The sequence below is a fragment of the Manacus candei genome, unplaced genomic scaffold, assembly GCF_025592945.1.
Source record: "Manacus candei isolate 608988 ecotype Guabito, Panama unplaced genomic scaffold, ASM2559294v1 h1tg000033l, whole genome shotgun sequence".
NCBI classification, from domain to species: Eukaryota; Metazoa; Chordata; class Aves; order Passeriformes; family Pipridae; genus Manacus; species Manacus candei.
Genome location: NW_026138081.1, coordinates 5,249,225 through 5,275,430, shown reverse-complemented (window position 1 = coordinate 5,275,430; position 26,206 = coordinate 5,249,225). Strand labels below are relative to the sequence as shown.

The 26,206-nt window shown below is 45.5% G+C and overlaps 1 protein-coding gene across 3 annotated transcripts; it reads right to left on the bottom strand.

Moving 5' to 3' along the window:
- Nucleotides 1-8,308: 8,308 nt before the first annotated feature.
- Nucleotides 8,309-12,922, bottom strand: SRSF5 (serine and arginine rich splicing factor 5). 3 transcript variants are annotated; one of them, XM_051791453.1, is made up of 8 exons: nt 12,744-12,922; nt 12,176-12,330; nt 11,891-11,961; nt 11,584-11,679; nt 11,167-11,236; nt 9,803-9,876; nt 9,361-9,471; nt 8,309-9,201 (listed from the first exon to the last, which is right to left on the bottom strand). In XM_051791453.1, the coding sequence occupies exons 2-8, from the start codon at nt 12,299-12,301 to the stop codon at nt 8,952-8,954; spliced, it is 798 nt and encodes a 265-aa protein (XP_051647413.1). In that variant the 5' UTR covers nt 12,302-12,330; nt 12,744-12,922; the 3' UTR covers nt 8,309-8,951. The 3 variants fall into 3 exon arrangements, with proteins under 3 accessions (XP_051647413.1, XP_051647412.1, XP_051647414.1); XM_051791452.1 differs by having other exon boundaries at nt 12,176-12,333; nt 12,744-12,913; XM_051791454.1 differs by lacking the exons at nt 8,309-9,201; nt 9,361-9,471; nt 9,803-9,876 and adding an exon at nt 10,265-10,892 and having other exon boundaries at nt 12,176-12,333; nt 12,744-12,914.
- Nucleotides 12,923-26,206: the final 13,284 nt, after the last annotated feature.

The window sequence follows — 26,206 nt, the reverse complement described above, 5'->3', positions numbered from 1 at the left end:
CATTTCTTTCTCCAGAGCTTCCCACACTGCTTGAGGCATAAACAATGCCCACCTGGCCAGCAAACTCAAATTTAAAACACCCTCCCTGACACAGAGAAGAGGCATCAGAGTAAGCTTCTTTTTCACTGCTGACCAAATGGAGCATGCTCCAGCAGACACTACTGAGTCGACTCTGGGTCTCTGGCTGGGATGAAGCCATCAGTAAAATTACACAGGGTGCAGCATCTCCACTCTGACTGTTTAAAATAAATGTCACTAAACCAGACAGATGCTGGCACTGTGTCCCAGCAGGTACTAATTTAGCCCACACAGAGTGCTCTTACATCATTTGTTCTGGGCACAGCTTAATTGGTAAATTAATTACTTTCCTATGAAACAAAATTGTACAAGAGGTAATCATGTGATTTTTAAGCTTGATGGATGCTAAATGAGATTTGAATAAATAAAAACAACTTTGACTCCTGTCTACGCTCAGGATTGCTGAGAGTAGCACCACCAGGGTAGGGAGCCAGCAAATGCCTAGCAGTGGGGAACAGGGCACAGCTGCCACCAGGAAGGCAGAGGTGCAAGGTCCCAGCCACCCTGGCATTGGGTGCCGGATGGGGCCACCATCTGTGCTGGAATGCTGCAGCAGACACAGCTGGGCAATGAACTGCAGGTCCACAGTGCTGTCCATTCCTGGCACTTCCCAGTGGCTGCAGGAAGTCTCCAGGGTATGCGCCCTGTATCATGACAGGGCCTTCAGCCTTGCTGCAGGGAGCCCTGCAGGACCATCCAGAGCTGGGGGAGCCTCTCCAGCCCCCCTCCATATGTGCTCCTTCCTTGTGATATGCTGGATAGTCCCTGCCATAGTGGAGTTGGTGTGGCAACACACTAGCACCCAGCATGGGGCTGAGGAGAGAGGGGAGTGTGGCCATCACCGTGTCATCAGGCTACAGCTGATCTCGGCCAGTGATACACAGCAGCTTCTGCCCAGAGTGCTCCATGCCAGGTGGTGAATGGTTTGCATCTCAAGACCAGCCCATTCAACTTCTTTTTGTTTCTGACCCTATTGCAGGGGGCTCAGACACAAGCAGTGCTAACCACCACTCCGAACACAGAACTTTTCCTGTGACAGGACAGAATAGACCTAGATTTTAAATAGAAAACTTCCATCTAAATGGGACTCATCTTCAGGTGATGACAGAAGTGAAAAAATATGGAGAGTACGAAAACTGTGGTGTGAGGGAGCCACAGCTGGAACAAGTCATGACAAATCATGATTGCCTCTGAAGAAGCTCCTTGTTCCATTCCCTGACAGCCTCTCCAGCATAGTGCCCACATGTGGGCAGGGCTGTGGTGGGCAAAACCTCAAAAACACAGAGAAATGAGCAAACTGATTACCCAAGCACATAACTGTACAGTTCTCATTGTTTTCTCAAACCTTACCTGAGCAAAATATGGACACAAGATGTTGAAGTCATGCCTGGTATTGTGGGCCAAGAGAAAGTGAAATCTGACATAAATCAAGCACCACTGCTCCTGTCGGGCACATCTGATGGAACAGAGCCTTTGGGCAACTACAGGACTGAGCTCAAGTTATATTAAGTTCTGTAAAAACACAGAAGAGACAATGATCGCAGCTGCAAACTAGAAAACTGGACTTCAGCTTCTCACTATTGAAAGAAGCACATAAGCCATTTTTTATTTATCAGATAAATTTATAAAGCTGCATTATGAAAGCATGAACCACTAACTCCTTTTAAAAAAGGAAGTCCACAACACAGCTCATTTTGAGCTCCAACAGGAAGTCTGCGAACTTGTATTAGTTTCCTTATTCATTTTTTAAATGCCTCCTTTAATGCCTCCAGTTTGTTAAGTGTCCCGTGATGCCTGTTGTATTAGGCCATATCTCTGAATTTGGGACTATTTGACTTCATAAAGGCGACCTAGGGAACCTACGGTGAGACTGTTTCAGGAGGCCTGTTCCCCGCGGGGGCGCCGGGGCGCTGGGCATGCGGCCACTGCCCTCCAGCGGCGGGAGCCGGGCAGGACCCTCCGCGCAGCTCCGCGGATCCACGCAGAGGCCCTTGCGCCGGGGGCTGGCTGCTGGAGCACATATGAGTTGAGAGAGAAAAAGCGGAGAACATCTGAAGAACAGCTCGAAGTTTACCTTTTAGGAACTAAGACCTTCCAGGAAGCGGCTGAAGGAAGGAAAAGGCGTGCTTTGCCTAGGAATGAAACAGGCAGCTTCTCCACCAGGTCAGCAGCAGCCCTGGCAGGCTACCAGCAGTATGCTCACACAACACCCAGGCCCGCTGCATGGGAGCATGCTCCTTTCTCCAGCCATACCCTTCAGCCATCCCACCTCCTGCATCCCACCGAAGGGAGCAGCAGCTTTAGAGCCAAGATCCAGTTCTCTTGGCCACACCTGAATGCAAACTCCCAGCTCCAATGCTCATGTGAAACAACTGGATGGCCCAGGATGAGCCAGGGTGAAACAATGATACTAATTTATTCTGCTTCCCTTGACCAGTTTCTCCCTTGGCTCCCATGGCATTTCCTCCATTAACTACTGGGAAGCAGCAGGAATGCTTGAACAATAAACAGCTAGCAGGCGTTTTTTTAACTATTAGGGTAGTTGAAATATTCTTCTACAGCCCTGCAAAGACAAAGGGTGAGAGCATTAGAACACTGTCGTTTTTAAGAACCTGAGCTGCACTGAGGAAGGGGCTCCAGGTGCTGCTGAGGCAGTGACACTTAGTTGCTTGTCTTGACCCTTTTCTCACCTCTTACAAAACTGAGTGCACAGCTAAAAGGCAAATGCAGTGAAAAACAAACATTTCCTTAGGAAGACTGAGGATTTGCAGGAAAGAAAAACCTGAAGGGAGGAGTAGAAAGAGATAAGGAATTGCTGTGGGCTTCACTCACACATTTTCACTTATTTCCTATGGATCTTGCTCATGTGCTACTTTGGCAGCCTTTGCTTGTGTCTAGAAATCTTGCAGATGCCCAAGGAAAAATGAAACACATACAGTGCTGTAGGCCACCTCCTCCTGCTTACTCAGCCAGGGCCCAGCAATGAGGTCAGGCAGTTGTCAGTAACACAGAAGTCTCAAGGCAAAACCTGTGATTTATGGGGAAGGGCCTTGCCTCCAAGCATGGCATTGTGGTACTCACAAAGATGTAGGAGAAGCCTTGGGCATGGATGTGCAAAGCCACTGGGAGCTGCAGGCACTGCTCCTCTGCACCTGATGAGGGATGCCTGTGCTGGGCTCCTGAGCTGTTGTTGGGGCTTTTCTAGCCTGGCTGCCAGCCTGGAAAACAAAGTTCCCAACCAAAGCAAGAGCGAGTGAGGAGGAACAAGGAGACCAGCTCCTACATTCCTTCCTGCTGCCAGCAGCGTTTCCAGAGCAATAGGGCTGGAGAAGCTGAGCCTATTGAGCTCCCAGATGAATAGGAGCAATGGACATGCTACTGAAGAATTATAATGCCCTTCAACATAGGGATTAGAACTCAGCCTTAGGGCAGCAAACCTCCCTGATTAAAATCTCTTCCCCCGTACTGCAACACAACTATCCTATAACAACTTCCCTATCTGTGAGGCTCTTTTAAACCCAGGCTTTATATTCTGCAAGCAGAGGACAGGATTCTACCAAAGGGGAAACACTTTCTTGATGCAGAAGGAGTGAAGAGTGCTATTACTCACCAACTTCACGCAGGAAGGGATGGAGTAGCAGGTGATTTGACAGAAGCCTCGTACAGCTGCATCCACAGGCATGTGGGGTAATGACATTCACTTTGCTCTAGTCTAATGTGTTCAGCTATGTTTCTCGAGTCTCTCCCTGGACCTAGGGACAATTTGAAGGCAATAAATGTCTTAAATGAAGGCAAAATCTGGAGGAAGAGATCAGGAAGCACGGCACCTTAGGACAGGGCAGGCAATGTGCCATTCCCCAGCATGGCAGGCATAGGGAAGCATATCCCCTATGCAGCCAGGGGTGGAGCAGTGGCAGGATGACCAGCAGTCACCCTTGCAGCAGCTGGAGGATCAACCACCTTTCTAGTCCCTCTTCCTGCCCCAGCATCAGCTGCTCAGCTCCTGCTTCCCCCCATGCCAGAGCACCGAGTGCATGTTGTGCCATGCAGCCTCGTACTGAAAGCATAAGGCAGGTACCACTCAGGGGTGGGTAAAAGCTGCCTATTTGGATTTGCTTGAAGAGCTCGGGTGATGTCTGCAGCCCCAGCTGGATCATGGTGCTGAAGGCAGCACTGCTGTGCCCACTGAGCACAACTCTGCACTGCAGAGGTCAGTTGAGGCTCCTACTATGCAGAACATCCCCTCAATGATAAAGATGGAATAATATTTTGGATATTAAGGCTTGCAGAATTAATTCCTATATGCAACCAAAAAATTTCTAGACAGTGTCCGACTTAGCACATCAGGAAAAGAGACATGAAAGCCCCTAAGAATTTACTAGAGAAATTACTCACCCATGGAGGAAGTTTCTTCCTAGACCTCCTATCAAGATGTTGCTTCATGGCCAGAAGAGTAAGTATTTTATAACGCTCATTAAAAACAAAGTACCCTGGGATGCATCGTGTTTTTAAGCACTGGCCCTACCAATATCTTGTGGACAAGAGTTCTGATTCATTTTCCTTTGTATGAAGTGTCCGTCTTTACAACTTCTGAACAGGTCTCCCTCTCCCACCAGCTATGTTCTCGTTCTCATTGTGAGGCTGGATGCTGGAAGAGGTGGGAGACCAGAGCAGAAGTTACACAAACTGCACAGCATATTTCTGAAGTGAATGGAGTTCACGGCTGATTGCTTTAAACGTGGATTTCTGTTTCAACGGCTGCTGAAGGGTAAGAGCAGTGTCCTGAGAGCTCATGTTTTGCTTGCATTAACTGAATGTTATTTGGACTTCTTCAAGCCTTCCTTCACTTTCCCAGCCACTTGCAGAAGAAGGGACCTCTAAACCCTTCGGTCGGATGAACAAAACTGAGTGAGCTTTTGAGAGCCCAGAGCTTTGGAGCCCAAGTTGCGTGCAAAGAACCTCATTGACCAGTGTGGCACCACCATTTGCATTTGGCCAGCAGGCCATGGACAAAGCCCTGAATGCAATCCTTGTCATGGTCCTCTTTGTCATCATGGAGATACCTAATTAACATGTGTGAACTTTATAAGAAGTGAACGTGTAAGACATTTACTGAACATGCAAGCCGAGAATGGGACATACACGATTAGAGGAGCTATCATCCTGTGTGTCTGGTGCTGATAATAAAGGAATGCCTGCCCGCTAACGCTCACAAATTGAGTTTTAGGGGTTTCTTATTGCCAGTTTACAGTAACAAGTCTCTTGTCAAGGTTGTCACTTTTGGAGTGGGGGGAGGAAGAAGAGAACAGAATTGCCAAGTACTGCAGCTGAAGGAAGGAAACATTTGGATCCTTTGCTAGAAAAGTACATAAAAAGCTCAAAACTTAATTTAAAAATATATGCAGTATTCGTATAGAAATAAGATAGACTCTTCTCCAACTTCAGCAGGTCCATAATGCCAAAGCCCGGCTGTCTATTTGCAATGATGGCTGAAGAATGCACTGCTGAATGAGATCCTGCACCAGTCACCCCTCTGATGCTTCCAGTCCAGCTTTCTGCAGTCCCTGGAAACAAAGCAGCAGCAGAGTAGCTGCTACAGAGCTGCTGTAGTATTACTTTACCACATTTCATAGCTATGTGGAAGGGTAACTGCTAATGGGGAAAAAAAACTTGCTCTCATTTGGATCCTCAGGTGTGCCTTCAGTGCAAAGCAGTTGACATTCAAAACAGCTGTACAGGTGCTTGTAAGACTACAATTAAAAAAAGTGGCTTTCTAGGCTCCAAATCGTAAATCACTGGAAACAACACAGCTTCACTCTTTTGGTAGGAGTTCCAAGTTCCTTCCTCTTGCTTTAAATCACCCAGCAATACCAATTGTAGCTGTGTCACAATCTTTCCATAACCTGGTTTCAGAACTGCTTATTCTCACATTTTTCTCTTTCCTCAGATACAGCACAAGTGATCTGTGCAGGTGCAGACACAGTTATTGCTAAACAGATGAAACCAGTGTCAGGACCTTGCAGAAACAGTAGGAAATCAGGGAAACAGTAGATGGATTCTGCAGCAGCTGTTATCATAACCCTCTGAGGTGCACCTTCTGCAGCCAGCTCACAGGTCTCCAGCAGTTCTGTGTAGGACTTTGATCTATATGCTCATTTTACACCAGAGAAAGGGAGTGCCACAGAGCTACCTGCACCCACCACGTTGTTTTCTGAAGACCTTGCTCCAGACTAAGGAGACATTCTGCCAGACCAGAAAGGAGACATTCAGTGACTTCCAAGTCATTCTGACAACCCTTTGAGACAGCTTAGGGCCATGGTCCCAAGTGACTCCCCCCAGTTTTGCCTGTATGAAAATCATTGCCTGCATCAGTTCCCTTTTTTAATTTCACTTACTTGTAACTGTCCCACTGGCACATGTTGGAAGGGGTTGCTGAAGACATCACCGAAGATTAATGTAATTTCTGTAACAAAGACCCAAAATGAGGCGTGAAAAGTTTCTCTGTGCAGAAACCAGCAAGATTCAGTGCACAGCTGAGCAGCCTGTGGACTGCTGGTTGCTCCCATCTTGCAAACCCTGAGCAACACTCTCTCCACACAGCAGAGGCCACAAAAACCATGACCATGGCTGCCTTAGTATGTTGAGTCAGTGCCCAGCAAGCCGTACCTCTGAGAACACATGAACCTTGAATGTGCCTTTTATCAGTCAGTGCACTCAACAGCACCCCTGATGAGAACACCACCCAGTTATGGTGACAGTACATGCACCAGTACTCCTGAGGATTGGCATTAACACCTCCAATGTCCAAAGTATGCACTGTAACTTCAAGTAATCCACCTTAACTAAGGATAAACAGGCTCATACCAAGAACCTACACTGAGTAGCACAATCATTTCTGGCCAGAAGTCAACATAATCCCCCATGATGCAAAGCCTGGGAGTTTGTTTTAAAATGGAAGTTCCTCATCACAACAGCTAGCTCCCCAGGGAATATGCAGACACCTACTCACACCACTTGCAAGGCAAGTAAGCGGTGCAGTTTAGAAACAGAATTCAGAACAACTATTTACACAGCAGATGGCATTTCATGTTTAGCCTGAGAGAAGAGTCTGACATACCACCCCCTTCCCATCATCAGGTGCCTTCAGCTACCCAGGTTCCAGTTGAAGCTAACTCCCACTGGGACACAGATGCCCATCATCAAACCAAGTAAGCAGGATCAACTCACTTAAGGTCTCAACACAGCTAACCTCCCACCCCCCTGTCAGTGCTGCTTTTATCCCCAGAAGTTAAAGCCCTTTCTTCCACACCTCTTGGGGTGATCCAGCATCAGATCCCAAGCCTGTGAGAATGAAGCCTCCCCTTCTCCAAAGCTGACTAGTAAAGATCCAGTTAACTATGGATCTAAGCCCCTCTCCATGCCTGCTCCCAGCAGCGGCTGGTACACTGCCACCTTAACCACCTTAACGCTCCGATCCACAAGGCACAAAAGCTCCTCCCTCTTCCCTCCGTTACCTCAGTACACAAGGACTCTGCAACAGCAAGGAGAGAAGGCAGCAGGGCTGCAGAGGCCAGACCTTTTTCTTAAAGGAACCCCCTTACACTTCCTATGATCTATCCAAATCCCAGCCTAGGCTACAAAGACCTTTTTAAAGGTTTCAACAGATTATTAGAATAGCTTTGTAAAGCACTTTATAGAGAAAACATTATTTTTAAAATTATATTCTAAAGCTCTCTTGTGGGTGAGGGCTTGAGAAATGCAGGGATTGCAGAAAACTGCTGCCCCTAGAAGGCACGAACACTAAAACGCAAAAGCCTCAGGGTACCACTGCTGTACACCCACCCACCAACTTAAAAATGCCTCTTGCCCCAGAACGAGGACTAATGCCTATAAAAATGGTTTATCTCAACGTTCTCAGAAGCATCTGCACACACACACTAATGATGCATGCTGACTACATGAATCTTTAACATTCCATGCTTATTATCCGAAGTGATTAAAAGCTAAATGACTCATCTGTTCCATTTTTTGCTATGAACAATGACAAGCATAATTGTTCTTCTTTCAGAACACACAGACGTTCAAGGACATTGCATGATGTATTTAAAAGGACGCCACTTCTCCCCCACGCCCAAAACAGTCATCACTTTGCCACAGACCCATCTTTAAGAAACATTTTGATGCAGCTACAAACACTTTATTAACACTAAGAACAAACTAGACACAGAAATGTTTCTTTATACTTTATTTGAGCTATTTCATTCTTAGGTATCAAGAATTAGAGTGCTTCATAGAATATTATTACCACAGGGCAGTGAAATGGGCATTTTCTTAGTGTAGTGCAAGTCATATTAAATGAAAATATTTTAAAATAAAGTTTTATTAGCAGTACCAACCAGCACTTATCTGCTGACCTATAACTGAAACAATGTCTCAAAAGCACAAAAAAATACCTTCTGAAATACAGCTTTATGTACAGCACATATAGAGCTCTTGGATGCCTAAAGCTATTAGTCTGATATTAAACTAATGCTTTTGAGTTGCTATTCACAGTCGAATATACTGAGAATTAAGTGTTCAGATGACTTTTAAGTACAAAAAAATTTTTCTGCTTTAGTTATAAAGAGCTCTGCCAATATACACAAACTATACACATCAGACATTCACAAAAAAATGTGAGCAAGAAAAGGGTTATCAAAAAACATTTAATACAATTAGTCAATAACCCTTCCCACCATGGTCCACATCTACAAAGTTCTCCCATCCCTCCCCGCCCTCCCCATCCAAACCCTTCCCCACAGAAAGTCACATACTTACCACAAGTTTTAGCAAGTATGGTTTAAAAAAGGGCCCCAAGGCAAGTTACTTATAGTTCAGTTGCCACTGTCAACAGATCTGGACCTTGATCTAGACCTCTGCCGATCCACAGATGATGGAGATTTTGATCTGCTGGATGAACGACGCTTCTGGCTCTTGTCTGGCATTGGAGATCTACTAACTGACCGAGACTTGCTGTGGCTCCTGCTCCGTGACCTGCTGTAAGACTTGCGGCTGCGGGAACGAGAACGGCTACGAGACCCGGATGAGCTTCTGCTGCGCGACCGCGACCTGCTTCTGGACCTACTGTGGAAATGAAGAGCAGCAGTGTGAGCAACGAAATCCCACGGACCACGGCAATAACCAGGCAATTCACTGGGCTCCAGAGTTCAGCTGCCTGGTCACTGACTTCAAGGCTTTCTCCATGAATACTTAAGCATTATTCCAGAGAACAGAAATCCATACCTGTGCCTTTTGCTGCCTTCGATTAGTTTGATTTTCCTTCCATTAATTTCTTTACCAGAAAGCTTTTCAATAGCATTCTTTAAATCACTGTAAGAGGCGAATTCAACCACCCTACAGAAAACAGAAAAAAAATCCCCAAACACAAAGATTACTATTTTAAGTTGCATTTATAAACACAAGCACAATTTACAACCTGAAAAAATGGGGAAAAATTAAAAAAAAAAAAAAAACCAAATTGCAAAACACACTGCTCAGTGTAAATATCCCTTGTTATCACTGAAGCATGGAAAATTCCACTCCCTAAATACTGAATGCATTTTCAAAGGGCAGTGAAAGTAAACCAGGAACAGCTGCTGACACTGAAAGCAGCCAGCTTCCCTCCCCAAATATTACACGTAGGTTATTACTCTACAGCTTTCAAGAGGTGATTTGAGAAGCTTACCCTTCATTTAACTTAGGTCTATGTGCATCTGCAAAGGTTACTTCCCCGGCTTGTCTCATGAAGTCTTTGAGATCCTAACACAAGACCACTTATGTTATGCACAGAAGTGAAATTAATACTTATCTATACAAAAGTAGTTTAAAACAAACAAAAGAATCTTATGACTACTGAAAGAGAAGATGTTAGGTAAATCACAAACATGGCAACTGCCATACTTGTATTCTATCAATACTGAATTATCTATATTAGGGCACGAAATAAATGAAAAAAAGCATATTGCTTTAAGCAAAATGCTAATAAAGTGTCTTAATAATAAGGCAAATATTAGTCTACAATGATTTTACAGATTAAATAACAGAGAGAGAAAGAGAGAGAGAGAAAGAAATAAAAAAGCACATTTGTATACATACTGGATTGAGTGTGAAATACTACCCATATATTTTTGGATTATTTCAGTCTCCATTTACATTACAAATCTTACACGAATATAGAATTACATTTACATAACGCCAATTATTTTGTGCCCCATATGTCATTAAAAATATAGTTTACTTTACCTTCATTAACAATTCCCTAGGCTAGCCAAGCAGCAAACTGCATTAAGCGACCGGAGATACCGTCATGACATATGCCCGACTGGCTCTTCGCCACCCACTTGACGAACACTACCCAGTCGATGGAAGCCATTAATCGCACTGCCCTCCCTATCAGGAGACTATGGATGGATCCAGACATTCTCTATGCTTGATGTCACCAAGGACCACTTTACTGCGATCAGGATTCCAACGACCACCTAATTTCGTATCTTTCAACTCTTTTCGACCGGGACCTCGTTATTCGGAAGCGTTACAGGAAGAACAGCTCTCAACTTAGGAATCAGATCTCGTTAACGCTCTGGGATCGCTGCAATGTGGCACTTTAAGGAGTGCATCGATTACGTCTAGACCGGCAAACACAGATCTAGAGGTGGCCAAGTGACATTGTAGGAGCTGACTGGAAAGTCAACCAGGCCCGACCAAGAGTGACCAAGACAGAACGATTAGGATAACCCACAGGCACTCCTCGTCATAAGGCCAACGACACAGATAGGCTGGCAAATAAAGGGTTTAATATGTGGTTAAAATGGATTTTAAAAACAAGAAAAAAAGTAAATATATATCCTCAAATATATAAATTTATTATTATTATAAATTTAAATTAACTAGTTTTCATTCAAAATATTTAAATTACATTAAAAATCATATTAATTACATAAACATTTTAATAAGTTAGATTTAATTTTAATTAATTATTTTACAAAATAACTACATTATATAACATTTCCTTTAAATTAAATCAAAATAGTTAATCGTGTTTCAACAAACCTGCCAGCTGACTCGGGAAGACAAATTTTCCACTATGAGGCGATTTTCTGTTCTTAAAGGTGGGGCATTTCTGTTTGGAAATAAACAATTCAGACTTTTACCAGCAAACAATATATAACCACTTTAATATTAACTAAGGCTGTACCAAGAACCAGTACTGGCATATCATTAGCACTACAAGCTGAACTACGTAATGCCCTGAGCAATGTAGTACAGGCAGTAAATACTTTTGGGAGGGAGCATAAAGATGACGAGCATATGTGAGCAGTTCCATAATCCTCCATCTCCTACTGCCACATCAAATGACTGACTAAAAACACAACACCTTTTAACAGCTCACTTCAGCTCAAGTTCTTGGATGGGATTAGCCCACAGCGTTCCTTTTTTTAAACTGCCTCAGTTCAAAGCAACACGTACCTCCTGTCACTGCGCGGCCGGCGGCTACTGAAACGGTCAGAGTACCTCCCTCTGCCTCTACCCCTCGAGCGTGCTCGGGCATGCTCAATTGTCACCCTGGGAAAAGAAAAACACGGAAAACCACATGTGTTTACATTTTTTCTTCTTATGTATCCTGTTACAGTAATTGGGGGGGGGCACGAAGACACATGGACCAAACAAACACAAAATAGCTTGAACAGTACTCATTATGCAACATAAGCTAAAGTTGACTCACTGCTTATTATAGACAGCCAAGATGGCATAAACATGAAATAGGATACCTAACCTCTCACTGCAAAGCTCTTTTCCATCCAATTCATAGACAGCATCGTCTGCATCCCTCGGATCCTCAAATTCCTGCAAAACCACCACAACAAGTGTCAGTATGAAACTGCATCTCCAACAAAAGAACAGATACTTATTTGTCACATGGCATACCTCCTTGGGCACGTTAACGTTGTTTTTTTTTTTTTTTTTAAAGTAGCGTCGTGCACATCAAACGTGAATTAGTACCGAGGGCGAGGGACCCTGCAGGGCTAGGGAAGGGGGAGGAGAAGGTGGGCACACTCACCACAAACCCGAACCCTCTCTTCAGGTCGATGTCGCGGATACGGCCGTATCCTTTGAAGAACCTCTCCACATCTTTCTCCCTGGCGGCCGGGTTCAGCCTCCCGATGAAGACACGGCAGCCGCTCATGGCTGTCTGCGTTCTGTGTGAGCGCGGCGCTGCTGCGAAGACACTGCGCGTCAGGCCCCGCGGGTGACTCAGCACCGCCCGGCGCTGCCGCACTGCGCCGCGCGCCGGCCCCGCCCCTGTCGCGGGCCAATGGGAGAGCGCCGGGTGGACGCCGCCTCAGCCCGCGCCAATGGAAGCGGGGCGCTCCACCCGCGGCCCCTCCCCCGCCGAGTCGGGGAAGAAAAGAGAACGCCATCGCTCCGCCACAAAATGGCGGCCGTGCCGCACCCGGCTGCGGCATCGACCGCGACGCGGCGCGCACCGAGCGAAACGGCACGGCGAGAACGCCGGCCGTGCGCTATGAGCCAGCCGGGCAGGCAGCGGAAGCGCCCTGCGCCGCACCCCACCCGCTAAGTTCCCCGGCGTCCCGCTCCGCAAGGAAGCCGCAGGGGCTGTCACGAACCTGGGCTGCGGGTCTCGGTGCGGACCAAGTCTGGCGAGTGCGAGGTGTGGTGCGGTGTGGTGTGGTGCGGTGCGGTGCGGTGCAGTGCGGTGAGCGCTCGGCGGTGCGTCCTCACCGTGTGGCGATCAACTCCAACTACTGCGCAACACCAGCGCTGCGCCTGGAAATGGAGGCGGCCCCGCGCGTCACCGCTGCCCCGCGCGGCCATTGGCCCAGGCGGCGGCCACGCCCCCCGGGGAATCCAGGGCAGGGCGGGGCTGTGGCCCTTCGTCACTCTGCGGGAGCCATTTTGGGGTGTAGGGGAGGTGTGAGCAATCGTGAGGGGACAGTGAGGTCTAACACGGGGCTGTCATAAAGCTGAGTTGTTAGGTTAAAGACAACCACCGGGACTCTTTTACTCATACAGTACACAACAGTAAAAAGCTGTGCTGCTCTTGTGTGCCAGGCAGGTGCGAGAGTAGGCAAGGTCTTGCAGAAACAGACTGTGATCAGCAAAGAATTAGGAGAAAAATATGTGAGGTGCTCCTGATCTGCTTGCATCCTCATTTGGAACCAAGTATGTAATCACAAGGTAGATAGCTGAGCTTCATCTCTGTTTTACATAACTCTACAGAATTGTATCACAGCTTGGCTTCTAGGTGGTTGCAGTAAAGACAGTGGATTATCCCAAGGGCTATTTGAAATGCTGAAGACATCTGGAAGTTGAAGATACACCCAGTAGTTTTCCAATACAGACGGTGATCTGATACTGGCTGTGTGACTGTCCTTGCCAGATTTGTCTGTGGGTCAGCTGGCTTTACACAAAGAACCAGCAGTTATAGCTGCATCAGGCTGCCCCTTTTGGTGCATTTTGATGATGATAGTATGATCCTTTTGATAGCATTTTCCTGATTTGTCACCTGGAATCCCATGCTCCCCTGAGTCCTACCCCCTCCCCTGTCCCCTTGTGGACCATCTTTGTTACACCCAGGGTCTGTTATTAGTGACCTCTATGGGATGAATTTCTCTTTTTCATGCTTAGTCATGGACCGCAGATTTCCCTGAAACAATATTGCACGTAATGCCACTGACATCATAGCTTTACATGACTGCCCCCACACTCACTCCTGAAACTGCAACAGCATGCAGAGTCCCCGAACGGGAAAGTGATTTCTGCTGCACGCAGGCAATGATGAGAAAGGCTACTGTGTTTGGCAAGGGCAACTGTCAGTATCGCCTGTGTTTCTCTTGTGTTATAAAGATGTGTGTTTTCATCCTGCAGAGCAGCTGCGTCCATGAGAAAAGCCAGGGCGATGCACACGGAAGAGAAGCTGCAGTACAGAGAGGACTCCGAACAATGAAAGACAATGCTTGTGATTACCCCTGTGATTCATAGCCTTTGCCTGCCGAGGAAGATACATTCAGATGTGCTGTCTAACATATAACACTGCTAATTTCATAATCAGTTACAGTGCTTTAACAGGTGCCACCCTGGGAACATGCAGTTCTGTTCCTGTCAACACTGGTGCTCTCCAGTCTGCACACTGAGCTTGTGCACAAAGCTAAACCAGCAAAAAATCGTACTGGAAAAGGTAGCAAACAGATGTCTGAAGGTTTAACTCCCAGAAAACCAGCCTGTACAGGGATGAAAATAAGGTTAGCACTGAACAGAGAGAACGGGAAGGGGCGGGAGTGCCGTTTTAAGGAAGAGCTGTTCATTTTAGCAGTGCAAAACTGCAGCCTCAGAGGCCTTGTTCTTGTTACTGCAAAGCAGGAATTTCCTCTCTGCATGTCACTGTCTGAACACCAGGAGAAAAGAAGCAAAATCAGGAGGGGATCCAGGAGACAACAATCGCTCTTTAAAACATTCCTGTGTTACCTAAGTCTGTTGCTGATATAAAGGTCACACTCTTTTACTCACATGGGCTTCTCACATGAGGGTCATGAGCAAGCACATTTAATTCCTACCTAGTTTCTCCAAGATTTATGTTAAGAGGGTAGAGTATTTCCTAGGTGGTGTTTGAAGGCCACCTAGGACTTGTTAATATTATTGCCTCTGGCTAGCCCACTATCCACACTCCTACCTTCCCTGCAATTCTGGTTTTTTGAGAGCCACACAAGCAGGCAAAAATCCTCCTAGTTAATTCATCAAGGTAACTAGGTAAATACAGTTGCTATTTGGAAGCAAAAAGGTCCGGAGGCAGCAGAAGACTAAATGAAAGATGAAACCAAGTCCCAGCCAGACACCATTAATGTCTGGTACTGCTTGTGGAAAACAGTTGATAAGGATTAACTCTTTGCTGTCTCTTACTTAAAAAAAGGTCATCAAATTAAACTAATGAAGTCCAAGTCAAAATATGTAAAAGGAGGTGGTTCTTCACCAACTGGTAGTAGATCTCTGGCATAACTTGCTGGAGGATGCTCTAGAGACAAGAAGTTTCTATGCTCTCACCCTACAGAAAGCTTTAAAACGGAGGAGGAGGAAACAGGAAAAAAAATGGAGGAGTGAGAGAGTTCGAGAGAGGCACCAACTCAGAGACTCTACCTGCCATTGCTGCACACTTTGCAAAAAACTACCATCCCTCAGAACCACAGTGAAGTTGCTAGGTAAGCCACGTAGCTAAAGATTCAGCACTTGCCCAGTTCTGCAGGAGGTCTGTGAATGGAAGCAGAAATGTAGCTTGCATCCTCTCCTACTGGTGAATGTATTTGTTACTACTTTCACAAAGGTTATCCATTTTAATTCCCTCTACCTTTCTTTACTTTCTCCTTTACTATACACCTACTCTATCCCTTTTTTCCATAACTAACTAAACTAACATTTTTCTGTTACTCCTAGATTAAGTATAGCTCTCTTAAAGGTAGCAGCAATGAGGCCTCAAGAGCTGCTTTACAAAAGTCTCAAGGAGATGGCAAAAACAAATAGAGAATTTAATCTTTGATCACCAATTGCTTTTCTTCAAAATATTTGAAAAAAGAAAATGGAAATTTACCTAGAAATAATAGAATAACAGACATTCAGAAATAAGTTTGTCACTGTTTTTTTTTTTTTCCTATTTTTCCACCTTTCAGGAAAGCTAAGCTTTTCAAATTACTCAAATCTAAAAATACAGATTTCTTATATGTTGGTGTCAGGCTGAGAGTCCTTGCCCACCACCCAGAAATATACTTAGCAGTAGAACCCTTTTTTCGCCAGTGAGTAATTCAGCATGAAATGTGCTGCACTGGTGCTGTGTTACTGAGCAGTCAGGAGAGTTAGGGAGCATGACTGAGGTCTACTCTTCCACAGTCCAAACAGATCCTTCCTGCCAAACCAGCCTCATTTCGGCTGGCTCCTACCAGAACCCCTTGGATACAGTTCCTCACGCTCATCTTTCCTAGCCAAACAGAAAAACTAACATCCTATTAATTGTACCTCAGCAGCAGTATTTAGTTACTCCTGGAGGTACCTTAGGTACAGAGGGATCTGTAGCTCATCACTGAAGTTGCAGACTTTACCTTTGAGTTCACATGAGTCTGTTCAGGGCTGTGCTAATGGCTGTGGCTCAGGAAAAAGCAGTAGAGGCAGGAACTGATCACCCCATCTAGGATAAGGAGCAGACGCTGTCTATGACTGTGCAGTTTGCCACTGTGTGAAGCAGTTAAGGCAGATTGACATCAGAATGTGCATCATCACATCAGATCACATCCCAATAGAGATTTGATAATGATAAGGCATTACCCACCATCACATTTTTTATGTTATCTAGTAAGTGCAACAAAGTTCAGGTTAGCTTTTATGCAGAACTTATGCCAGCTGCAGACAGAAAGCTGGAACCTGGTCCAGCATGAAGATTACAGGTACAAAGTGGAGAAGATTATTTTTTTTCCTCCTTGGGTTAATAATTGAATGATCAGAACAAGTTTACACCAGCTCAGTGTGTTTAGTTTTAGACACTGAATCTGAACACGTGAGGAAATCTCACGACACTGTGAGAGCAAGCTGTAGACTGCTACAAAAACACCTTATGGGGTCAAAGATATTTATAAATCTTCAGAGAGTAACAGGAGATCTTCTGCAGGATCATGTGTCCTTCCTCGCCCTGGCTCTTTCAGACCTTTCCTGAAAGCCACCTGAGCCCCTTTCTGATTTAACCTAATGTTAGATGTACCCCAAACACAACTGCTGCTCTCACGGCCATAGTCGGCCATTACATTTCCAAGCAGCTTAAATCATATTGTGTCTCTGTTTTGACAAACCATCTTCTTTGTTTACACAGACCCAGGGACTAACATCGGCAACAGTTTTTGTTTTCAGCAGATCATGTCATGTCATCTTTACCTTTTCCTTAACTGAGAAACAGTATTCGCCTTAAAAACAGTGTGAAGAACATAGGCCATAATAGGGGGAAAACAGAATTAAGATTCTCAAGCAGACAGCACTTTTAATCCTTAAACTCCATGAAGTAACTAATGAACCATCTCTGAGAGATCTCTAGCACCGTACCAAATGCCTAATTTCCTGGTGGTGCAGTGATTTTTTGATTGGCAGACTTCAAAGGTCAGAAAGGCAGTGGAACAAAAGATTAAATCGTCAGTTTGTACGCACTTTCATTCAGCAAACTGGTAAGCTGCTCATGCCAACAAAGCAGGCAGTCAAGAACAAGCTGTTTCAAATGAATACAGTACTCCTTACTGGAATAACTAAACTATCAGGCAAGGAGGGAAAAAGAGAGAAGTGTTAAACCTGACTATAATAAATATTTTAGTCCATTTTTTAAACAAATAGGAAAATGCCAAGCTGAAAGTACAACTTTTTCAGAGTTTGCATTCAAAATAGCTCCTTGACAAACCTGGGGACAATTCCTTTGGGGAATCAGGGATCTCTTCTTAGCACAGGATCGTTCAACACCTGCATTAATAATTTGTTAAACAGATTAGAATATGCAGTGTTAAAACATGCAGATGAATCAGCCAGGGAAGAGTTTCAAACACTCTGAAGACAAGAAGAAAAATTTGAAATGAGTCTCAGAAACTACAGGAATAATTCAACAACAAGGGCAGACTGTGTCTGATCCACCAGTACTAACTAGAAATGCCCATTTAGGAAGCGTCAGCGTCTATAAAGGCTTGAGCTAAAGCAGACTGCAATCTGAAAATAACTCAGTAAATACACTGACATTGCAGAAACAGGTAAAACCTATTTTGGGATGTAGCAACAGCGGGTGTGATATTTAAGGGTCAAGTTATGAAGTGAACAGCACTCACAAAGGCACACAGTTCATGAAGAGCAGTATATATTGCTTTGCGCTATTTTTAAGAAATAGAAGTCAAACCTTTGTGGAAGACTGGAGTGTTACCAATGCTGTGTCTTGTCATGTTCATCTCACCTACTTTTCACATGCTTTTCAAGTCTGGGGAGGATAGTACATGTCCCATCACTGGTGGTTTTATTCCTTATTTTTAGGCAACTGTTACACTAAGGAAAAACAACATTAAAACATATACCATATACTTGCACAGTCCAGGAAAACTGTCACTAAGCTGTAACACTAAGCTGTTTAAAATAGATATCACATTACAGGTTAAAGCACAAAGTAGAAAGGACAAATCTTACCTAGGTATATGACATCCTGGTTCCTCCAGCCTTCTGACAGATATTGCTGAAAATTAAGCTGTTATTTCATGACTGTTTTACCATCCAGCAATTATGGCTACCTTGCATGGAATTTTTATGCCACTATAATTACTTTGAAAATGTGTATATAAGCATTATAACTCTTTGAAAGTACTCATACCAATACAGAGGTGTCATGGTTTGAGAACCCCAAAATCCAATTCCCTAGTCCAAGCCCCCTCCCACATCTCAACCCAATGTGAGATGGGTTTTCTAGACACCACACGAGACTCAGAATGGGGGAAAGGGAATATATTACAATGACTGTACAAATAAATACTACAATACATTATACAATCTTAGCTATCTCTACCATGACATAAAAGTATTTACAATGGATCAAATCTCTTTTCCCCTCCAAACAAAAGTCTAGAAGGGAAGTAGGAAAAGATCCTTTTCCACTCTCAGAGCAGCAATGTCTCTAAAGCAGCAGGTTCTCTTCTTCTCATGCAGCAGCTGTAGCTGGATCTCTGCCAGTACACACAAGGAGGTATCCAAGCCCCTCGGCCACTCGTCTTCAAGCGAGGGTCTTTTCTTCCATGGGCTGCGTTCACCCAGACAATGGTCGTGTCACCTCGGTCATACCACGAAGCACGGGGGTCTTCGTGACGGTCTGTATCTTCAGGGGAAAAACAGCCCCCTTTGCTGTGCTCTGTCTCAAGCAGCGGGGGGGCTTTTCAGCTCCTTTCTGCAGTGCTGTAGCACTTCAAGACTCTTTCAAGTAAGAGTCCATCATCCTCCTCCTTTCTCTGAGGTCTCAGAGGGGTATGGGGTTTTATTTCAGTTCTTACCCCAACTTCCTCTCTCTCTCTGTAGAGCCTAATTCTCTCTCTGCTGCTGGCTCTCTCTCGGCTCTCTAAGGCAACTCTGTGTCTTCCTTGCTCAGCTGCACGTTTGTTTCTGCTGCTTCTCCAGTTCAGTTCTTATCTGTTGGCTTTCAACCATAGCCTCTGTTCACTGCTGTCTCTGCTGCTGCTCACTCACGGTGGAGAAAACTTCTTTCAGCTTTCTAGTTACAGCACCTAGCCCAGTCTAACACTGTTCCAAGTCCCTGTAGCCCCCAGCCAGGGGCTGGGGGGCCAGAGCCCCCCCAGGGGGGCTCCTGCTCTCAACTCCTCGTGGCTCTACAATATGGCTACTTCCTCTACAACAACTACAACCACCTTCTCTTCCGTTCTGCTTGTGATATGCTTATATTTTGCAGAAGCGCTCATTGGGTAAAACCTCAAAACTTCAAGGGTCACCACCCCCTGGGGTTTTACCGTTTTATAACTTCAGGGGGAAAACTGTTTCCCCCCACCACAAGAGGTCTTTATTTGCATATTGCCTAAAGATACAGGTATATATGGTCTTTCTATAGATATGATTTGATGCTACAGTCAATTCAGCGACAAACTTGTTTCAGGAGGTTTCTGCTCCCAGCTTCTCACACTTTCTGCTCTGTCTCCTCCTGTTGTACCAACTCAACTTTCAGGGCTACTGTAGTAGCAACTATTCTGTTTTTTAAACTAGAACTATCATTCTTTCCCCTTGACAGGGCTTTGCTGTCAGAGGGGTACTAACTAGATCCACATCCCACTATATCCACGAGAACTTATCTCTGAAGTGCTCTTTCCCTGCTGGGCACCATGCCACCATGTAACATCAGGTCCTTGAGCTTTAAACCATACCATGATCTATGTGACAAGCGTAACAACGTAAAGCTAGAATAATTAGTGAGGACACTGGAGTTCACTCTTCCCCAAACTCATAACGGTAGCCAGCCAAGCCCTCAGGAAGACAATTCTCTGAATATTTCTCTTGCAGCCACCAGTGCTGGAAAGGTTGTTTAAGTATAAGAGAAGATTCAGCAGATTTTTGGCTTATGTTATCCTCATACATAGACTCTTTTGCAAGAAGCACTCCATCAGCAAGGGAGCGTTTGGTGCTACAAAGTACTCTCATCTACAGGCATTAAGGAGGGATTGACACCAGCAAATATAGAGGCCAAGGTGGGACAGTCCCCAGGGTGCAACAGCTGAAAGGCTCAGGGGAAGATGCAATAACCCAAGGTCAGAGATATCTCCAGCACTGCCTCCCCTTCTCAGTCACCTCAGTGGGCATCTGAGGGCTGGTTGTCACCCAGCTGGGGCCAAGGAAGCAGAGGCAGCACACAGAGCTCGCCAGCATTATCAAACCTTTGCCTCCTTAAGCAGTTTACTAATATGGTTAGTTAGATTGGATAGTAAGTTTCTAGCCAAGCACTAGGTTCACATGGAGTGGCTTGGTATCTCAGCCTGGTTCCCAGTCCAGGTTAATTATCTACCATCCTGCTAACCTGGTGCCAGAACTTAATTAAACATTCAATCTCAGAGACAGGGCGTTCCTCCAGCTCAGAGTTTGGGCACAAGGACCATCACAAGGCAGTGGCAGAGCTGCTGCCTGACTTGCCTGCTCCAGAGAAGGGGGAGCTTTTTTTCCTATATGTTTCACCAGCAGCACCTGCACTGCCCTGGGCTTGCCAGCACCATGTGCTGGACCTGCCAGAGTGTGGCTTCTCCCTACCGAGCCAGAGAGGAGCAGAACTTTCCTTCTTCAGCTTAGAAAACAAGTGCAGGTGTTGCAGCGTTGTTGGGACACTGCAGAGGACAAGGCCAGCAGTGCTGGTGTCTGGTCCTGCCAGTGAATCATTATCTGTTTGTGTTAACTCTGCTCCTTCCACAGCTCTTGGTCGAAAACGCCTGCTCTCTTGGCACAGGAACTGGCATAATCTCCCATAAGGAAATGGCGACTGTGCAGCTGCCTTCCCAAATGCTACAGTCAGATCAGTGGCTGTGCTACTATTTTCAGCACTGAGCTGAGGACATCCCTTCTGGTGAAGATAAATTCTTTGTTCTGACATTTTTTGGGCTTTGCTTACGAATGCAGTGGCTAGAAAGTCTATTGTTTAAATCACATTTTAAATTGTTTTAGTAAGATTAAGTGCTTTGGGGAATAGGCACATTATCTATTTGTTCTCCCCTGCCCCCGGCCCCCCACATATGCGTTCAGAAGCACATATTGCACCTATTGCTCTAGAATTAAGCGTTTGGCCACCACAGCGTCCTGACCATGTGTCTGCCAGCAACAAAAGACATGATTGTGCAAATCTCTTTTCTATTTGGCACACTTCTGCAACTCTGAAACATCCAAGGCATCTCTTATGCAGCCCCCTGAGCTGCACAGTGCATTAAATAAAGCCACATCAGCTTTTCCAAGGGTCTGACACTGCTACATAACCCTCCAACATCCCCAGTTTGCTAATTCCCAGCACATACAGAAGCAGAAGAGTTTTCTTTTGTTAGTGTTCAAGCGTTGAATGGCACATAGGATAAGTAACAGGCACAGGCCATTATTTCCGAGAGGCAGAAAGCTGGAAGACAAAGAACCTGGCAGGTCAGTCCATTGTTCAGTACTTGCCCTGTCTCCTCACCACCGCCTCCTGCCTTTCCTAAAGCACAGGAAAATACACCCCCTCCCTAGCATACAGACCAGCCAAGAGCCTGGGCTTTTGCTGCTCCTTGTGGGAAATTACTTCAGTTTAACAAATAACATTACAAGGAGCAGGTTTTTTTGTCTATTTAACCCATATTTACAATTCAAAATACCTCCTGTCACGTTGAATTACAAGCCCTTGAAGTAGGCTAAAGACTCTCTTTTCCTCCCTGGGGACTGTTCCCTTTGCCTAGTAGTATCAACCCTCCTTAGCTGTCCCTGCACAGCTGAGATACATGTATTTATAATTTCTCATCTTTTCTTGGAAGTCCTCCCAGTCTCTGATCATTTCATTGTTCTTGTGTGACTTTTCCTCTGTTTTTCCTGTGTCTTAGACTCAGCCGCAATAACAGCTGATAAAAATTCTAACTATCACAATGCTTAAATATGTTGCTGCTCCCATGGGTGCCTCCCACTCCTCCTCCTCCTCTGTTGGTAGGAGGGTATCTCCTGACAGCCCAGAGGACTTTCTGTCAAACAGGGCTGAATTCATGTTACAAAGCTGGCCTCATCACCTCTGCTGCTCTGGGCTGCACTGCTGAGAGAAGAAGGAAAATGAACCTCCTGTCTGGTAAAAGTGCTCTCTGTGACCCTAGCTCAGCTGTCCGACTGAGATGGAAATATGGACATAAAGACTGGCTCTCCAGGCAGCTTCATGGCAGGGAAGAACAGTGACTCGGGGAAAACACTGCCAAGCTCTGCACTGGGAGTGTAACATGCAGTGACCAAACTGTGTACAGGGAAACTTAAAGTGTTCCAGACAGCTGCACTGGGGCTTCATTTGGCTCTATTTTGGGTGGGTTTTTTTTTTTCCAAAGCTCGAAAAATAGAAGAAGAAAAAAAGAAAATAAAGAAAATGACTTTAAAAAAAAGTCACTCCCTATTTTTAAGGGTTTTTTGTTTTACCAAATTCTTTTCACATTCAAGGGGAAAAAAGGTGGCTTTGTGCTTAAACTGTCAGGCACCCCTGGTTTCAAAGGTGAAAGTAGCCATGGCTATGTAATAGCTGAGTGCTTCATGATCTAGGCTCCACGCTCTAGTAGACAGGTAGGTACACAAACAAAAATTCAGGCAAGATCTGCCTTGGGTGACTATGAAGCATCAGCCACAAGACAACATCAAGCAGGCTTCTGAAAGAGGGAATAAGGACCCTCATCAAATGATTATGCTCCGTTTTTGTTAAGCATGTTTTTAACTGCAACAGCTAAGTAACATACTGGCTCACAGCTGCTTTATTTAAAGTTTCATTGATCTTACTCTCTGTTGGGAATTTATAATAAATACCAGACCCCATATCCCTAATATTTGCTATGGAGACAGGCAGAAGAAAAACATCTAAAACAAGGCAAGCTTTCTTTGAGAAGCAGCAGAGGGAGGGAATCCCCCTCAAGCAGTAATATCCCCCTGCTCCCTCACCAGATTAAAAAGGAGACACATAAAAGTTTTAAATAATTTCTTTTTCTCAGTCATGGAACGCAATAATTAAAAAAAAAAATTTTGGACTTTAAAAACCAAAAAATTTTGTGGTTTTCAGAATTTCAAAGGAAACTGCATAAATTGCCCAGAAGGGCATCATGTCTGGAGAATTTATTTACCTCAGTCGTTAGACTGGGTGGCAAAGCACCCTATGCCCCAAAAGATCATGTTTGGGTTGCAGCATGTCACCCTGACACTGCTGGAGGGAGACTGGAAACACTGCTTTCCCTTCCCCATTTACATCCCTTCCTTATCCCCTTGGCTTGGGGTTAGCAGTAAGATGATGCTGAGTGGGTCTGTGCTCCTGTGGGAAGGGTCAAAATGCAATGGTGATTGGCATCCTCAAAAACATCAAAAAGTAATCACTGGTGTAAAATGAAGATGAGTTCATACAAATGCAGAACAGGGGGAAAAGCAAAGAAAGAAATGTTTAATCTCTTTGGATCTCTCATAATTGTCCTTGCCAATTGCAGGGGGAAACTACAAGGCATTAATCCTCACTTCTCAACTCGCAGGGACCAGGACCAGCCCAACAAATGATAAACCAACCAAAACAGCAACACATTTCATTCTCTACTGGCACTAGTAAGCAAGAAAACCTTATTCCAGTGCCTCAGAGGCATCCCAGCACCATGTGCCCCTGTATCCAGAGCCCTCCCACACTCCATTAAATTGCATTTTTATCAGCTTCTTCTGAAATTCCTAATTTTGCTGCCAGAAGGCAGCAAAGAAGAAAGTGAGTCTCCCTGTATTCTCACAGAGTCCCCACTGACCTTTCTTATGCTGGGAACAGCAGGGCCTCTATTTGATACCCTAGGGCACGGCCCTGACTGGTTTATCTCAAACCCATTAGCCACAGGGCAGAATAAGATGAGAGCGATTATGTAGCAGGTGTTACCCTTGGCATTAGGCTTCCATAATGAGGAGAATCAATATCTCTGAATCACCATTGCAGTCATTCGATTCAGGCACAGCCTGCCCTGGAATAAAGGGGCTGTCCCTTGGGGTGACAGCTGGATCTCCATGTGCAAAACAAAGAGGAGCTCACAGCTAAAGCAGAGGTCTGGAAGAAGACAAGTGGAAGGTGTTATAAAGAGCATTTGTTTCCCCACATGCAACACAGCCTCTGGTGCGACCTAGAGAAGGTTACTTCAGTTCTCTGGGTTTTTTCCCTCCATCAACAGGGATAGCATGGGGCTTCCCACCAAGATGCCACAAAGATAAAATTCCCAGTTACTTATAAGGCTGTTGAAAAAAAGCACTAGAGAAGTGTAAGAGAAATACTGAATAGTTTCAGTAACAAATCAACCATTTTAAAGCTTCCTGGAGGAAGCAATTATTTGGAGCCAGGTTACATTTATGGGGGAAACAGAGACTGTAGAATGGTAACAACTCTGCCTGCAGAGCTGAACCCAGGATCATACTAGTGAATGGGGTAACATCAGACTGGTGACCTGTCACTAGTGGGGTTCCACAGGGCTCCATCTTAGGCCCTGTGCTCTTCAACATCTTCCTGAATGACTTGGATGCAGGACTGGAGTGGATACTGAGCAAGTTTGCAGATGACACACCTTGAATATTGTGTGCAGGTTTGGGCACCACAATGTAAGAAAGATATTAAACTGTTAGAGAGAGTCCAAAGGAGGGCAACAAAGATGGTGAACGGCCTTGAGGGGAAGCCATGTGAGGAGTGGCTGAGGTCACTTGGTCTGTTCAGCCTGGAGAAGAGGAGACTGAGGGGAGATCCCATTGCAGTCTACAACTTCCTTGTGAGGGGAAGAGGAGGGGCAGACACTGATCTCTTCTCTGTGGTGACCAGTGACAGGACCTGAGGCACTGGCCTGAAGTTGTGTCAGGGGAGATTTAGGTTGGATATTAGAAAAAGGTTCTTCACCCAGGGGTGGTTGGGCACTGGAACAGGCTTCCCAGGGAAGTGGTTACAGCACCAAGCCTGACAGAGTTCAAGAAGTGTTTAGATGATACCCTCAGGCACCTGCTGTGACTCTTGGGGATGGTTCCGTGCAGGGCCAGGAGTTGGACTCAGTGATCCTTGTGTGTCCCTTCCAACTCAGCAAGTTCTGTGATTCTGTGATAAGTCTCCTGGAAACAGCTGTTACAGAGATATTTCTGCCATCCTGCACAGGCAGCTCAGGGAGATGGAAGAAAGTTGTGCAAGATTGGAGTTCTCTCACAGGTAGCCCTACAGTGCCCTGCAACACCCAGGGACAAGAGTATGAGATGGGAAACCCAGCATCATCACTCCTTGGGTACTAGGCTTCCCCTTTTGGCTCCCTAGAAAACTCTGCTACTCTCAGATCTGGCCCCTGGCTTTTTCAACATGAGGCCTTTTCAACATGAACATTATGTACTTTCTAAATATGGGTAGCATATTAGCCCTCTTAAGGGAGGATCTGCCTGATGGGCACAGCCAATGCAGAAACACATCCAGCTGTGTGCCAGCTGCAGCCAGCAGCTCTGCCCGGTCCAGCTAACAGCATCCCCCAGCTGCCATTGACCTGTAAGGAAGGCCATGCACCATCACTGCCAGCTCTCCCACCCATCCTTCTCCCACCCCCAACTGCCACCGAACCCAGTGAATAGGACTGCCAAGGCCTCCTTTGTGCTCTCCTGTATCCATAGGATGCTCCAGGCCACAGTGGCTCCCTCCTCCTTCCTTGAAAGCATCAGCCCTGCACCCAGTGGTGCCTGATTGCTCCTGAGCTGCTGGGTGCTGTGGTTTGACACATACGGGGACAGGGAGAGCCTGTCTGCCCTACGAAGTGGGTCCCCCAGCCTCAGGGGCCTGGAAAATAAATCCTGCATGCCAGGCAGTGCTGCT

What these genes read in the sequence shown, in the direction of transcription:
- SRSF5 (XM_051791453.1), bottom strand. Translation starts at nt 12,301, where the DNA reads ATGAGCGGCTGCCGTGTCTTCATCGGGAGGCTGAACCCGGCCGCCAGG. An exon ending in AGAGAGGGTTCGGGTTTGTG is followed by an intron (nt 11,962 to 12,175) that starts GTGAGTGTGCCC and finishes GTGGTTTTGCAG; the next exon opens with GAATTTGAGGATCCGAGGGA. An exon ending in AAAGAGCTTTGCAGTGAGAG is followed by an intron (nt 11,680 to 11,890) that starts GTTAGGTATCCT and finishes TTCTTTTCCCAG; the next exon opens with GGTGACAATTGAGCATGCCC.